Raw genomic sequence first — 16920 nt, 5'->3', positions numbered from 1 at the left:
CTTCTCTGTGTCATCTATGGCATTGTTAACCTTTTTTTTACCTTTCTTTCAGGCCTATATATTTGACACACGCAGCAGCAGCTTTCTTCATAAACTCCCGAGACACTCTGAAACTGTCCTGAATGTGGCTTTCAACCCTGCTAATCCAGAGGTAAAAATTTTAAATCATTTAACAATCAGTCAACTCAAGCAACTCATTTTAGTGAAGAAACTCCAGTGCAAAACTTTTATTGTTAATGTTTTAGGTAATTTTAGTAACCAGTTGCATTTATTAAGTCTGCCAATAGCCACAGGAAAACAAGACCACAGAAGATCACACAACCTGAAAGACTGAAATTATCTACAAAACAATGTAAATCATAAGAATTAAAAATTTAATAGGATAGGAATTTAAATGTACAAATATACATACAGTGCTGCCTTGCACTTGCACTGTAATCAAGCACTGTTCCAAAACCAAGTGAGCTGCTGTTACCTACATATGCAACTAACTTCTAAGGAAGGTCTACATCCAAAAAAGGATACATTCTGTCCTGCCTTATAGTAATAATGCCTTAGGAAATAGCTTTAAATAGAAATTTCTATGCAATTTTCTATGCCAATAAAGTTCCATTGTCAACAGTGTGGACCACAAAGCAGTTTTCTGTTGGTCAGCGTGGTGTTGGAGATAAAATTAATAAATTATTCTTGGTTTAATGAGCAGATACAGTCAGATACAGCCTTTGTGTTGGGAGCGTGTTTATGGTGTCTTAAAATGCTACCGTTGTGGGCAGATCATTTAATTTTGGAATAGAGCCCCTTTGTAAATTTTATAATTGTTTGTGTGTACTTGTTTTTTTGTTTTTGTTTTGTGCTCTTGAATTTTGCTTTGCTTCTAACAACAAAGGGTATAAATTACAGATAGATTCCCTTCCATCTCACATATGACAGATTGCAGTAACATGAGGTATGAAGGCATTGAAAAGATGAATCTCTTCGACTATTGAATGGGATTCTTTTATTACAGCCTATCTCATTGAGTGCAGCTGAATATGTTTTACAGTGCGTGTTTTGTCCCACTGCCTTTCTGTGGGACCTATGAGGAACCCCGTCTTCCTTTTACTGTTAAATGATTCCACAGAAAAAGCTTCCGCAGTGGGGTTTGTAGCAGCAAATCAAAGCCTCTACACCCCTCGCTCGGTCCAGTGTGTCCTCACCTCAGTCCCTGGTCTCAAACACAACTCGACACATCACTCACATTGGCCTGTTATAGCCATCATACTGCTGAGTCCTCATATCAAATTTTGTCATATGAACTCCAGCATACGTCTTTGTTTCATTCTCACATTCAAGTGAACCTTTTTGCCAGCTGTGCTAAAGGTGCATTTGCAATTTCAAGAATCAAGTATATTTACTCGGCTATGGTTATTATTTTATGCACAGAAGAGCTCTAAAAATAACCGCAATGCTTTTTCAAAGGTTGAGAGTCCGGGTTCAAGGGAGTGAGTCCGTCCTGATTTAGAAGCTATGGTTTGAGCAATATAGTGACAATGTTACAGAAGTTGCGACATAACTTTTTTCTGTATTGTGACATACATCCAGGTGAAATATATTATCAAAAGAAAAAATGTAAGGTGCGGAATTGGTCTTTCTTTACATTTTTCCATGCAGTTCAAATTAATTGGGGCTGATGCTTTGAGGTTATAAAAAAGATGCAAAACCACAATAAAAGAGTCACAAATGTAGTCCATACTCCATACGACTCGAATAGAGGAACATTTAAGTCGTTATTCACTGATAATTTGTTATTTTCCCCATTCATTGTAATTTAATTGTGAAAAGTCATATGGATGTGTTATAACATAACAGGACCTACAGTTTTGGGTGAACTATGTCTTTAAACTACAAATGATCAATCTCACTGTAACCACTTTTGATCAATGGTGGATGCGAATGTGCTATAACCTTGGACAGTGGAATGCAGGGTGGGGTGGGGGGTAATTTACAGGGCAGTAAAATGTATTCTTGGGGTTAGTGCTACAGGACATTTTTGCAAGGGAAAGTGTGATTCATGCATTGCAAATGTGTGGGATTTCTAAAACACTCTGGAGTGAGCTCAGCGTGTGCTCACGTCTCTGATTCACTGGGCCATGAAAGGGAGGGAGATCTTCTTTGATGGGGAATTGATGCTCGGTTATCATCTGGTCAGTATATCAATGGACAAGGTGAAGCTGTCTGAAATCTTGCCTTGTCTCTGGCCCTTGAGCGAATGATCCTCTGAAAGACCTTTGTGCTTTCCTTTAAAGGCTTTGGTACATTGAAATCCCAGGGCTGTGACACCTTTGGCAGGCAAACACTAGTGATTTAAACAATCAGATAAAATACTTTACAGGTACAAAATCTATAGGTACATATTTTATTTTACAAAAATTGTCTTGTTAAAGTAATAAATTCATTTTTCTTTCTTTTGATTTCTCAGATTTAGATTTTAGAGTATCCCAGATACAGTGACCCCCAGAATTACTTTTGGGACACTTAAACCACAATTCCAGTACAAATGATGCTTGAGTGTATCTCAGAAATAACTTTACTTGTTCCTAACTGCCTCCAAGATTACTTTTAGTGACTGTATGAAGTTAGTTTTCTTTGAGAATCTTTGAGAGATGAGCAGCTGTTGGAACAAAATAACAAACAGGGTTTCCTGTAAAGCAACAGTAATGACTTTCTTTTTTCTGTTGAAGAAAGTTTCAAATGTTTTTGTCCATCTGATGAATGTTAGTTTTTTTAGTTATTTTATTGTTTATAAGGGTCATTGCAATTACTTGACTGTAAGGCCTTTATTTTTTATTCTTTATAAGGCCATTATTTTTTTCTGATCTTACCCTGCAAATAAGAAAAACAGATAATATTTGTACATGGCTGCTTTATAAGATGTATGAGTGGATTTATTGGTAATGATTTAAGACCCTGCTTGTATTATAGTTACACCATTCCCTAAGGTATATTGTCCTGTAAAACACATTAAAACAGAAGGATTATAGTCGGATGAGTGAGAAAGATAATGAGAATAAAAAACCAAGTCCAAATCTGGGTCAGAAAGTGTCTGTGAAAAATGAGAACTTTTGTGTGCAGTCCATCAATGTGTGACCACACATCAGGCTGAAAGGCTCCTGGATAAACGATTGAAACCCCCATGAATGATTTACAAGCATTGTGGTTGCGTAGATGACATTAATTGGTCACACCAATCACATCTTTCTGGGGAAACTGTATTGTAAATGTGGCTACGAGTCTTGTACAAAGCCACAACAGATCCCCAAATGATTTATCTGTTTCATGTTAGCACATAGAAAATATCAAACTGAATTACAGGCTTTGACAGTGCATGCTCTGAATGATCCATTGGTGCATCTGTTTATATGTTGGAGTTTGTAAGAGGTCAGGATGTAGCACTTTAAATGATCAGCGTGAGCTTTTGAAAGAATCACTTGTCTGAGGCCAGAAACAGATGCAGCATCTTATTTCGTGGAGATGGCCTTGAAAAACCCTTCCATACTGGAGTACGGACTCTAGTTTCATGGGTATGTTTTAGCCCTGACAAAATATAATGTCATGCACCTGCTCTGCATTAGGTGCTCAACACCACAGTATAATTTTGGAATGATGTCCCTTTAGATGTGTGCAAGGACTTCATTCAGGTGGTATATAGTTGCGCTGTTGTACTTTATCAAAGCTTGTGGGGTCCACAGTGGTGCAGCAGAGGGTCCACAACCATTGTTTGAACAAAACGTTTTAGAAAAAACACTACCATCCAAATATTAAGACGAAGTTACATTTTTTTAAATAAATGAAAGCTTTTTAAAGCAAATTTGTATTAAATTGATTAAAGATAAATACATGCATAATGTTAAAAGAAAAAATAATTAAATGCAACATTTGCACCAAATCAGCAAATTAGTGTGATTTCTGAAGGATCATGTGAAAATGAAACTTTTCCATCACAGGAATAAATTATATTTTAAAATCTATATAAAGCAGTTATTTTAAATTTTAATAATATTTCATAATATTACGTTTTTTTTAATTGTTATGGTATTTTTGATAAAATAGATCGATAAAATATGTATCCATGGTGAACATAAAAGACTGCTTTCAAAAACATTTAAAAAATCTTACTGACCCTAAACTTTTAAACAGTATTGTGAAAAGGTAGTCTATTTTAAGTATTCAATTCAATTCAATTTTTCTTTTTATTATTTGTAAAGTGCATTTTTCAAATCATTGCAAAGCAACTTTACAGAAAATTTATGTTTCTATATTTAGTAGTCACTTATCAGTGGTGACTCGTAATGTACAGAAAAATCTAATTTAAAGATGTAATCAAATGGACAAAGAACACTGTTAACAGCAATTATTATGATGCAATCAAACTTATAGCAAAATATGGTAGTTCTGTATGTTGTTTCAGTTTTGGCATCATCTGAGGTCCTCTGAGGGGTTGGCATCACCTCTTCTCTGGTGTTCTGGATCCAGACTGAAGCTTGTTTATCAATCCAGTGGCAAGACAGAGAAGCAAATAGAGAAATAATTAGCGTAGCTGCAGTTCCATCCAAATAAATTAATTTGTTTAACCCAAGTTAAAGATTAATAATGCACATTTGATCAGATGCAAATTGTAATCTATGAGATTTTGTGTACTGTACAGTTTTTTTGGTCCAATAATTAATATCTCTGTCTTATCCGAATTTAATAGGAGAAAATTATTGGTCATCCAATCTTTTATATTTTTAACACACTCTGTTAGCTTAGATAATTTAGAAGTTTAATCTGGTCTCGTGGAGATATATAGTTGAGTATCATCAGCATAACAGTGGAAACTAATGCCGTATTTTTCTAATAATATTACCTAGGGGCAACATGTATATTGAAAATAGCAGAGGACCTAGGACAGATCCTTGTGTCACTCCATATTTTACTGGTGATAAATGAGATGACTCTCCATTTAAATAAATAATGTTGTAGCAATCAGACATGTAGGATCTAAACCATCTTAGAGCCTGCCCTTGAATACCTGTATTGTTTTGTAATCGATCTATGAGTATATTGAGTATATGACTTCATGATGATTATTTTAAAGTCATTACATTTTAAAAATAACAAATGCTAGTAAATGCTTTGATGGAAAACTGTGCATATTATGATAGACAGGACACACGCAACACTCACTTTTATGCTTATAGGTATTTTTATTTAAGATGTCATGGGCAGCCATATCACCCTGGAGCCCAAGACTGGTTTCCCACTGAAGCTAAGCAGGGCTGAGCCTGGTCAGTACCTGGATGAGACGTTAAACCGAGGTCCTGACTCTCTGTGGTCATTAAAAATCCCACAGCTGGTGTGTGGTGGGCGTTCTGGCGCACTATGGCTGCCGTCGCATCATCCAGGTGGATGCTTCACACTGGTGGCGGATGAGGAGATACCCCCTGTCTATGTAAAGTGCTTTGAGTGCCTAGAAAAGCGCTATATAAATGTAAGGAATTATTATATTATTATTATTATGGGGGGCCCTGCTCTCTATCCACTAAAGAGGTCCTTGACCTGAAAAAAACATGTCTATAGTGTCATCATCTCTAGCCTAACAAGGACTACTTCTTTTCTGATTTCTTGTTTGAGTCTGAATGTCAATTGCTTGTTAAGATCTTGGCCATGGCTGTTCACTTCAATGGCTGTTCAGATCATTATGTGGAGTATGTTTTGCTTTTGAACTCTTTATTGTTCAAGCACACACAGCAGATGTTCAAGTGCAGTCTGTCTGTTCTTGAAAAGGAAATGAAGTGTCCTCTGGAAGATGTCTCCAGCAACAATTTCAAATTTATCACTTAAAGAAATAGTTCACACAGCATTGTGTCACCTTCATGTTTTTCATACCAAAACAGTCTATCTTCTACAGGATAGTTCCAAAGATGTTTTAAAGATAATTTGTCATTCTCATTTCCATGTGATTGCAGTCGATGTGGAATGAAGGCAAAACAATAGATTTATATGGAGATCAATAATCATTGACCTCTAGCTCTTCTTGCATTCATGAGAGAAGTGCAGTCCAATTCATAAATAAAACATTCTAAGTAGAATCTTTTCCAAAGACTTGGTTGATCCTAGACAGAGGTTAGCAATTCACTGAAGGGCAAGATTATCAGTAACTAGATCCAGAGTTCTCTCACACAAAGCTATGATTGGCTTCAGAAGTTTATTACAAGACTTTTTTTTTTTTTTTTGCTTTTAAAGCTTATTTCCCGATTAGGGGACCAAAAAATGCCATGTTCCTATTTTTCTGGGGAAAATATAAACATGAATCTTTGGCCTCCTTATTTGTGGCTGTCTCTGATTCACAAAGTGGTTCATTGTTCATTCCTTTTGATAGGTGTAATCACATCCAGTCCCATAATATGTCTTAAATCCTCCAGTGTGAACTGGTCCTTGTGTTTTGAGCTGGTATTGATATACACATGGCCTTGGGATTTTCATGCACTGTTTTGCTCTTTTTCTTTGTCCTGTTCCAAGCTCTTATTCATTCAGATTTCCAAGTCTGGAAGTGGAAAGTCTTCGTGGTCGCTGTTGTACTGGCTCAGATACAATACTGTGGAGTTTAAAAGCTCCGTTCATAAGTCAACATTCATTCACCAATGTTTGGACACCAATGTCACACTTAATATCTGAACGTGACGTCATTGAATTAGGTGCAATTTACAAGCTAAATATTTCCTATTTAAATAAGGTTTGCTAGATTTTCAATAATAAAAAATTAGATAAACTTCAAAATTAAGAAAAAAGCATTTGGGCATTTTGCACTGGTCAAGCGTAAGTGGAACAAATATAATTAACCACACTTGTGTAAATTCATACATCCAATAAAAATCATCTTTGGAACAGCTGATGTAAAAAAAAAATGCACTAAAAATATCTGATAAATAAATGCAGTTTTTTAAAACATTCTATTCATTAAAGAATCCTTAAAAAATGATCATGGTTTACAAAAAAAAAAAAAACATAAGCAGCACCATTTTTTAAATGATGATAATAATTAATATTTTTTGATCACCAAATCAGCAAATGAGAATGATTTCTGAATAATCATTTGACGCTGAAGACTGGAGCAATGGATGCTGAGAATTCTAAATTGTAAAACTATTTTAAAATACCGTTTCACTGCATTTTTTATCAAATTAATGCAGCTTTGGTGAGTAAATTTAAAAAGTAACTAAAATGGCTCAGAAAAGTGTATCTAATTTTGGAATTTGGTTGCAGATGCCACTTGCTTTGATATTTTGTTATATAATAAAATGGTATTCAGACATTTTTATGTGACTTGAGTGTCAAAAATACTTTTTGAGGCCGTTCTATATGATTTCTGCACATTCAGCGGTATTTGTCTGTAAGTTGTAGCACATGAATTTGGGAAGCTTCAGTATGTGTGACGAGAAAGAGTTATATCCTTAGACAGAGGCTGGATTTTATTGCATAAACAGCTGTAGCTGTATCTCTTGGCAGCTTTTTGGTCGTAAGTGTGGAGAGATCCAGTGCTATAGAAACTATTTTGCATAAAATAATATAGAACATTAAGGTCATCACTTCAACCTGTTCAACCTTTCACGCTGTTATAAAAATCCTTTCAAATATTTTTGCCTTTTTAGATCAAGCAAAATTAATGTTTATATTCTATATTTATATTATTTTTATATTTAGTTATTTTCAATTTCTTAGTTTTTTATTATATTTAAGAAATACTTGGTCAGCAGTTTGTCCTTGCCATCATAGTGTAACTGGGCACTTTTTAGCATTTAAAATGAGGTTATCATCCCATTTTGCATTGCAGATACGATCTGTAATGTTTCAGTGGTCTCTGCCAAAGCAGATGTCATCCTCATTCTAGGACATTCCCCTTTTTAATGTATTTCAGGTGTAATATTCTCCTAGTGCTAGGTTTTTCCTCTGCTGATTCGGTCTCACTTTTGTAATGTTAAGCAATGTGATGTCAAAAAGTAACTTTTTGTGTTCATGTTAAATCTATTATTCACATAATAACACAAGGACGATGTTGCAGTGAGCCTCTGTAACCTACTTTTGCTTGTTATTCAGCCACTTACAGAAGTTCATATTGTGAAAAGCCAATGTGTATAGTATTTAATACAGTTGTTTGAGTTAAGTTCCTCTTTTCAAAACACTGGCTTTTTGTGTTATTAAGACATTTAAGGATGAGTCATTACTGGCAGATGAAGAGGGTAAGAAAAATGCAGTTGTTTAAACAGTTTGTGCACATGAAGATATCAGTGTGTGACTCACACCTTTGGTGTCCAAATAGCGCAACTACTATGTGTAATTCTGAAAGCATATCTCCTTTTAGTTGGCCTTGATTTCTCTTTCCACAAATGCTTAGAGCTTGACCACCTAATAGGTTTGAGAGAGAGCTAGAGAGACTTTCCGTTTAGGCAGACACTACCCATAATCCAAGTCTGAGATGTTCCTGTGGAAGTTAGTGCAGAGGTGTGACCCTTCTGGGACATTAACAGATGTCTTCTTTGTTCTCCAGAAGGGTTACTAGCACTATATTTACTATATATTATATTATATTATATTATGATATATAAGTGTCAATATTTTATTATCTTTCCATTGATTTGGGAAATTGTGGTATATTAGGATCGGACAATATTTGGCTGGTATACAAATATTTGAAAATCTGTAATATGAGGGTGCAAACAAATCTAAATACTGAGAAAATTGCCTTTGAAGTTATCAAAATTAATTCTTAGCAATGCATATTACTAATCAATAAATTTTGACACATACAATGTTTTTTTTTTGTTTGTTTTTTTGGCTGTTGCTAAAAATATACCCCAGTGACTTAAGGCTGGTTTTGTGTTCCAAGGTCACATATGTGAACATGGAAGAAGTTTAGAGTTAAGCCTTAATAAGGGATTCAAATGAGGACAGTGATAGTGATCTGACCTAGAGAGCTGCCTTGAGCTTGCATTTGAATGTGTCTGGAAAAATTTGCTATTCTTGACAGCTTTGGTGAGTTTTGGCCAGCCTTTGGGCTGTAGCTGTAATAGACACTGAAGGTAGAAGCCATTCAGGCCATTATATATCAAGTAATATATTGAAAAGTCTTTGAAGACACAGTGCATCATGACTTATGATTATGTGTAGAATAAGTGAATGGTCAGGCATACTAAATAAATCCTCTCGCCCAGTGTTATCCCAGCGGGATGGCATATTTTCCTGCTTGTATAACTCTTGTGGCTTTGGGCAGTGGCAGTGGCACTGTCAATTTGCTTTGTCTCAGCTCTCAACTTTTCCCTCTGAAAGTCTATGAGTTTTTTTGGAGACACCCCTCTACACCAGCCCTAAAGCAGCCATCTTTATTCCTCAGTGTAGATTATTCAAAGCAACTCAGACTGTTATGCCAGGCTGTTATTTGGCAGAAGAAGGTTTTATGTAATTTTATTTGTTCACATAATTCTAATCACTTTTTTAAAAGACTTTTTAAGGTTTAGAGCAACTGAGCAGATACAGATTCCTTGGGTCACTGCAAGCATAGCCTGACTAAAAGCTTTATATCCTAAAGAGGCTATTCTGTCTATATAAAATGATCCTTATATGAGCTAAAAACAAGCATGTAAACGTGTCTACAAGTAATTTATCGTTCAGCTTTCTATTGAAGTCTTGATTAGTGTTTCTTACTTCCTTAGCCTTCTGCCAGTGAGCCTTGCTGTAAATCAGCTTATGAAACCAGCATCAGAAAGTACGATATTTTGCATTCTGATTTATTAAGTTGCTTGTAAAACCATTTAGGATAAAGTACACTCCTGTGGTAGCAAAACTCAGTGAAAAGAAGATCATGATACATGGGAAAGGGATTTTTCATGGAGATTTTATGAGTGAAACTTCTTTCTGCATTCTTCCACACAACAAAATGCATCTGATCCAACTTACATATTATATTTTCAGATTACACAAAAAGCACTCCTTGTTTGTTTTAGGCATGATACAAGCTACCCACTCCAGTGCGCTGCCAAGACAGTTTCATGTCACTCTGTATAACCTAACTAGACAATTTCCCACCTATGTCAAAGTGATGAGGTCATTTATGTTACCCCCAAATCTAAAATCTTCTAGGCACCTTGTGGTCCTTCACCTTGCGGGACTGCACGTCACAACATACTTATGAAGTTTTGTTTCTGATGTGTCTCTGTCAAAACATAAAAATATATAGAGAGCAAATAGATACGATAAATATGAACTTGGTTGGGTTCCAGTTAACAAACTGCTGGTTAAATGGGGTTTCATAACTAAATGACCTGTTGTCTTCAGGAGAGCACAATTCAAAGTGCAGGATATAAACTTTACAGAACATTTTTATTGGCAAATATAAATAAATGAAAACCATCAACCCTTTTACCCCATCATTAGTATTGTCATGAAATAATGTTTCTGTTTTGTTTGTGATATTGGATTACGAAATTGCCCAAACTATGCCATTGATTATGTTCAATTAATAACTGTAAACAACTATTTTAAGTTCACTTGAATCATTCAGGAGCTGATAGTTAGAATAGACAGTTTTATCATGAACTTATTCATGCTTCGACAGGATGTTTCATGTTTTTTTTTTTTTTGTCCACAGCTGTTGACTGGAACACTCGATGGAAAGCTGGCTTTGTTTCATCCGGCCGAATCTCTTCTCCCTTAAGTGTGGAATCTGCCCCAATGGCTCAGTTCTTGACCCAAGTTCACCGATGCTGCAGACAAATGAAATCAGTCACGTTGAGATTACTCTGCTGGCGTGCCACCTCTGAGACCGACATCATGGACGGGATCTGTGATATCATCATTTAAGCCACCATTGACAACCTACAGATGTGACAACATGCTCACGCCCTCGATTGCCAAGCCAAAGACGCACCCTCAGAGAAAAGTCCATTTGAACAACAGGTTTGAGCAACATGTTTCCATGCATTTGAAATGCAAGATTCTTTATTAAAGTAAACCTAAATCTTGATTGTAAATCTTCTTTTAGAGTGACTCCTTTTATGTAAAATCTGCATATACTATGCACCGGTGATTTCAGACCCAAAATAATTCATTTTAATGGATGGATGAAAGGAGATCATTTTTAGGTAAGTTTATGTTTTAGGTTTGGTTTTGCATAAATTAAATGCTGTACACCAGAGCCACTTTGGCATTCTCATTATCTTTCAGTCTCACCAGAATCAATAGTTGTGTTAAGGTGGCAATAAATTGCAGAATGCATGCAAGAAAGACAAGATTCAGAAGCCTGAAGTGATAGAGAAGAATGCTGAGTCTTTAATGATGGGTGGTGTCCACTACAACTGCTGGCAGCATTTCTGCGCCAATTACTTTTCTGAGGTCATTCTGCGCTCTGCCCATTTAGCAACTATCCCATAGAGGGTTATCTTTAGCAAAGCATGTTTTGCAATGGTTTATATTGACTCTCCTGACTGTTAATGTTATACCTTAATATTTAACTGTATTGATGTACAGCAAATAATAAGTTTGCATTTAAAAAAAAAAACTAAATATGAATAATATTTTAATGCTGGATTATATGTTTCCTATGTATGTGAGAATTTACTGTGGGTTACATTTTTTTCTATTTTGAAAGTATATGAAATACCAAGATAAAACTAAAGAAAAGTACTTTTTTTTTTAGTTTTATTTGGACATAAGTTCTAAGTGTGAATGGAAACAATTCAGCAGTTTTGGTTCATTGTCATTGGTCACGTTTGAGCTCTACTTTTGAATTAAAGAAAAATAATAATGCTTCAACTTCTCTCTTATACAATAATTGGGGTTGGCTGCTCTTTCTAAACAAAGAAGCTGTGCACTTCTAATGGTTAACAGAGAGATGTCAAATATGGATGCACATAACTACTGAATTGGCCATAATGTTCTTAACCCCATCCCTAGCACAGCCAGTTTAACCTATTACTATTATTAAAAATTAAAACAACGTAATAAATAAATATATCAGTTATTGCTACATAGTCAGTTTTTCAACACCTCTGTTTTCAAGTCATTTAGATGCTCATGGAAAACAAACTTTGGTTATCAAAGTCACAAAAAGTGTTAACTGTTCACCTCATTGGATTGTTCCAGGTCTTGGAAATTTGAAAAACTTTTGGTTCTAAAGAATAGACTTTCCCACATTAGCCTGTAAGTTCATTCAAAGGACATTCCTTCATTCTGTCAGTACAGGATGTAATTCATTTATTTCAGATATAGCTGATGGGGGAGAGAGGAGTAGTCTACACATTAATGATAAGAGAAAGATTTTGTTTTTTAATGCATGTTCATTTTCATGTGTGAGATATGTGACTGCTAGTTCCATTTCATTCAGTGATTTTTGTTTAATATGTTAGTTTACTCTGCAGAAGTTATTTTCTTAAGCAGTTTTGTGTTGGAAGCTCGTTTTCACCACAGAGGACATTTTTTAATTAACAATTAATTCTTGCAATTCTACATTTCTATCTCGTAACTCAGACAGAATTTTGAGTTTATATATCGCAATTGCAAGATATAAACTTGTAGTTCTGAGAATAAAAGTCAGAATTGTGAGATATAAACTAACAATTGCAAGATAAAAAAATCTGAATTTTGAGAGAAATGGTTTAGGCATGATACAAGGAGAAAAACATTTGTGAGATGTAAATTCAGATTTCAAAAAAAAAATGTTTGAATTGTGATAAACTATGAAATGTAGAGAGTTTATATCTTGCAATCAATTCTGTTTATATCTAGTAATTCTGACTTTTTTTCAGAATTGCGAAAAATAGGAATAAAGTTATAAAGTAGCAATTATCATCAATCACAGGAAGCTCCCAGAGTTCAAGATCTTCACCAGCAGCACAAATAAAAAGCTTTAGTTATTATTGTTCACATCAAGCGTATGGTGTACTACTATGGTCAGTGCACGCGGAAGGCAGCTGTGAGACGTTTCTTGTAACTGAAGTCATTTGATTGTATGACCTCTGCCACAAAATATTTTTAAGACTCTCGCTTTTAGATTCTCTCCACCAACATATTTACTGCTTGTCAGTTTTAACAAAGTCCAGTTCTGATATTTTAGCTTTATGCTGCATGTGAGGTTTTGGAGAGAACTGGCGGACCTTCTGAACTCTCTGATGTCTAGATGCTGGGTTACATTGATAAAATGATCATCAGACGCCCAAACGGAACACTCGATCAGGCAGTTTTACTTGCTTTCCCTGCAGACAGTGACTGACACTGAAATTAGGAACAGATGGACACCGCTGCTGAACTTAACGTGGGAAGTCAGAACAAATACATAACCATGAGAATGTCTGTGTGTGTGTGTGTGTGTGTGTGTGAGACTGACATATCAGACCTAAATATGTCATACCATCATTTCATTATATCTTTATATCATCATTATTCATCATATCTTTCCTGAGGTCCACTGATGTTTAATGCATCATTAAAACATTTTTCACTTTACCTCTGACACTTAAATTTACACATTACCTTTAGAAAATGATGTGGAAACAGTATTTCACTTTCCAGGTTTAAATGAAAAACAATCCAGCCTTTCAATGTGGTCTCAGATTTTGGATCCATTATAAGAAAAAAAACATTTAGACCTTTAGATACTTTATTGTTCTTTTCAAATAATAGCATGTTAGTTTAGAGTGGTTTCACATTGAGTTGTGTGAGGTTATGTCACCAGGCTCGCAGAGTTCAAGACTCAATAACAATGAACATATCTGTTTTTATTCATATTGTCCTTATGGCGAGGGAAAGTGTACAGTCAGCGTACATGGAAGGCAGCTGCAGGATGTTTCTTGTAACTGAAGTCATTTGATTGTGTGACCCCTGCCAGAAAATATTTTTTAAACTTGTCAGATTCTCTCCAACAACCTACAAGTTTTACTACTTGTCAGTTCCAGCATCCAATTCTGAGACAAAGAACAAAACATACTGAACTTTAAAAAGAAGTCGTGAATAGACAACATAAAATATATTTTCAAAAATGCTAATGTGTGTGTGTGTGTGTGTGTGTGTGTGTGTGTATATACCCACTTGTATGTGACTTTTATGTTTACAGACTTTCTATTAGATATAAATAAAGAGATAAACATTTAAGAGCAATTTATTCTTCAAACCAAAATGTGATCATGGAACTGAACTCTTGAACATTGAAGGAGTGCAGCTGAATGCTGGTATGCATCTGACATGAATACCATGATTTTAACTAAATAGGACAGGAAGTAATGTGGATTTTTGCACTGGAGCTTCAAAGTCTGAGAACGAGAGACAGAGGAACATGTCTGTGCTGTGTTTGTGTTGTAGACTTGAAGACGTTTTTTTAGTGGGGTGGGGAGAGAATAAAAAAAAGGCAATGGAGCTGAGAGGTGCTTCCCGTTCAGACTGTTAGTAATGCAGCACTGCAGCACCTTCTGTGCCCAGGGACCCAAGGCCAGAGCTCCTCCCTCCCAAAACGGCCTATTCTCTCACTCTCTGCCTTGCTAATGTTCTCTCTTTTGCATCTATTTGTTTTAAAGTCAGAAAGTTTCAACTCAGATTTATTTTATCACTCTGTTGTTCCTTGTAAATACAGTAACTTTCCTCAGCGTTTTGTCTGTCTTCAGGCATGGTTTTGTTTCTGTGTAGAAGAAAAGGAAATCAACAACTGAATGACATTCAGATGCATTTAGCATCATGGCCACAAGTGTGACCAATCATCTTGACTCCTTTGTGTCTCATACTGCATATAATTGAAAAATCCTGGACATCTGTTCCCCTATTGGTTAATTAACCCTTTAAAGGATTTGTGCATGCAAGAAAATGCAAACTTACAGTGTCATAGATTTATGATGAGCTGGTAAATGGTATTTAATCTGCAACACGGGAAGATTAAAGCCTTACGAAAAACAAATTGTCATGCAACTCTTTGAATTTCCATGTAGCTACATGAGTTTTCTGAATTGTTCTGACAGATGTTTCATTCATTTAACAGTAGTAACGGGAAGTTCAAATCATTTCTGTGAATTGATTCGTTCAAAAAAGTTTTAAAAAATCAGCATTCTTTTACATCAGTTTTTAGGTCATCCTGTGGGTCTTGACAACCTGCTGAGGCCTAAACCATGCTTCAGTTAAGTCTTATGTAAGCTGTTTATTGTCACATCATGAAATCAGATGTCTTATCTGTGTTTTAGTAAGATTCCTCCATCTCTCCAACATCATAACGGAACATTCCACCTCCTGTGAGTTCTTCACAACTTGCATAACCTCCTTTCAAATAAGCAAGGATTTTATTAAATACCACAGATATAACCTAAGCATAACCTTGTTTTAACTAAAGAAAATATATGATGTTTTCCTGAAAGAAAACACACACACTAACACACAAACATGCATGAAATAAACATCCTCAATTATGCACTAATAAAAAAGGTAAGTGTGTGTATGTGGGTATATATGAAAACAAGTGAAAATGTATGTTCATTACAAATTGATTTATGAAACTGTCATGTTAAAACATTGGATGCAAATGTTAGGTGGCCTCTTGGGTGCACAAGAATGGACCAACATAAAGACACTGCAGAAATCTCCACAGAGATTATCTTGACAGAGGCATCCGTGTATAGAGACATATTGGGATTAGAGATGAATCTGTGGGGAATCCTGTCCATGTCACACTAACCCAGTTTTGAAATGCACATATTCAGCGTAAGGAAACTGCAGAATTAATGTCAACATCTAAAGTGATATTCAGTATGTTCAGCTGTGATGTGTTTTGATTGTGTGCATGTTTGCTTAGCTCTGGATGAATCACTCTCTGGAGCTTGAATGGAACCACATGAGACCAACAGACTCTTACTTTTAAATTGCAAAATAAGCATTCTGAATTGACCAAGCGGTACAGTAGTTTCCAGAAGAAATCTTTTGATTGATGCCACAGTATCTAAAACAAACCAGTTTTCTCAAATGATTAAGTCTCGTCACGCAGTATATTTTCTTGAGCACTGAATTATCGTTGTGACATGTTTGTCTCTAACTTTGACTTGGTAGTTTATGGACATAAGAAATCAAGTCATCCTCAGTTTGTCCTTCTTTCTAGGTCTTTCTTCTTTTTGGGTTCTTGAGAGACAACATATCGTTGAATGACGTATTTCAAACCCATTGTTTGAAACCATGCAAACCTCATAATTAAATTCCTGGCATTCTTTAACTAGTGAAATATGAGATATGTTGGATTGACACATACACAGAAATCTACACAAAACCATTTTTTCCAGACTTTCCAGACACATGCACCAAAGATATCATAAATTATCTACTTTTTGCAATAACTATTATTTACATAGTGCATCCAGAATGGCAAAAATTTCCACAGTTTACAAGCATATACACTGTTCACCCATGTGAACAAATACTTCAATTTGTAGATTAAAAGAATAAGCACAATGTACATTTAAATTTTGTATATTTTGCACTCCAAATAACCCAAAAACCAATTTTTTTCAAGAGCTGCTCTGGGAAGATGCCACTGAATAATTTTTATCAATTATGTACTTTCTGTCCTCGAATTTGATTGGTCCAGAGGCGCACAAGCGCGCTGGTAAACGACACTGGGACCAGCGCCGATGAGAGAGTTTCAGTATCACTCGGCTTATTTGAGTTCACGTCGTGTCGGTGCTGAGTGGAAATGGATTGGGGAGTTAGTGTTTTCTCTTGTAGAAGCAAGCAGAGTCGTGTAGCGTTCTTTTTATTTTTCTCTCAATGGTCGCTTGATTGGGGTTTCTTTTCCACTCAGTGTGAAATGGAAAGCCTGGAGCGGATCAGTAACCGAGTGGTTACATGACACTTGGAGCGGGGAATCCCTGTAGCTCCGCTCCACAT

The 16920-nt window shown here is 35.6% G+C and overlaps 1 protein-coding gene across 3 annotated transcripts in view; it reads left to right on the top strand.

Annotated features, from left to right (window-relative positions):
• Window positions 1-12109, top strand: part of LOC128026634 (WD repeat-containing protein 27) — a 38876-nt gene extending 26767 nt beyond the window's left edge. For 2 of the 3 annotated variants that reach the window (XM_052613882.1, XM_052613881.1), the window contains exons 24-25: window positions 53-151; window positions 10664-11045. In XM_052613882.1, the coding sequence (XP_052469842.1) occupies window positions 53-151; window positions 10664-10729 (165 nt within the window). In that variant the 3' untranslated portion in view covers window positions 10730-11045. The other variant, XR_008186469.1, reaches the window with a different exon arrangement.
• The last annotated feature ends 4811 nt before the right edge of the window (window positions 12110-16920 follow it).

This window comes from Carassius gibelio, chromosome A13, assembly GCF_023724105.1.
Source record: "Carassius gibelio isolate Cgi1373 ecotype wild population from Czech Republic chromosome A13, carGib1.2-hapl.c, whole genome shotgun sequence".
In the NCBI taxonomy this organism is placed as follows: domain Eukaryota; kingdom Metazoa; phylum Chordata; class Actinopteri; order Cypriniformes; family Cyprinidae; genus Carassius; species Carassius gibelio.
Note: the sequence above shows the minus strand (reverse complement) of the source record. Positions and strands in the feature narration are given on the sequence as shown.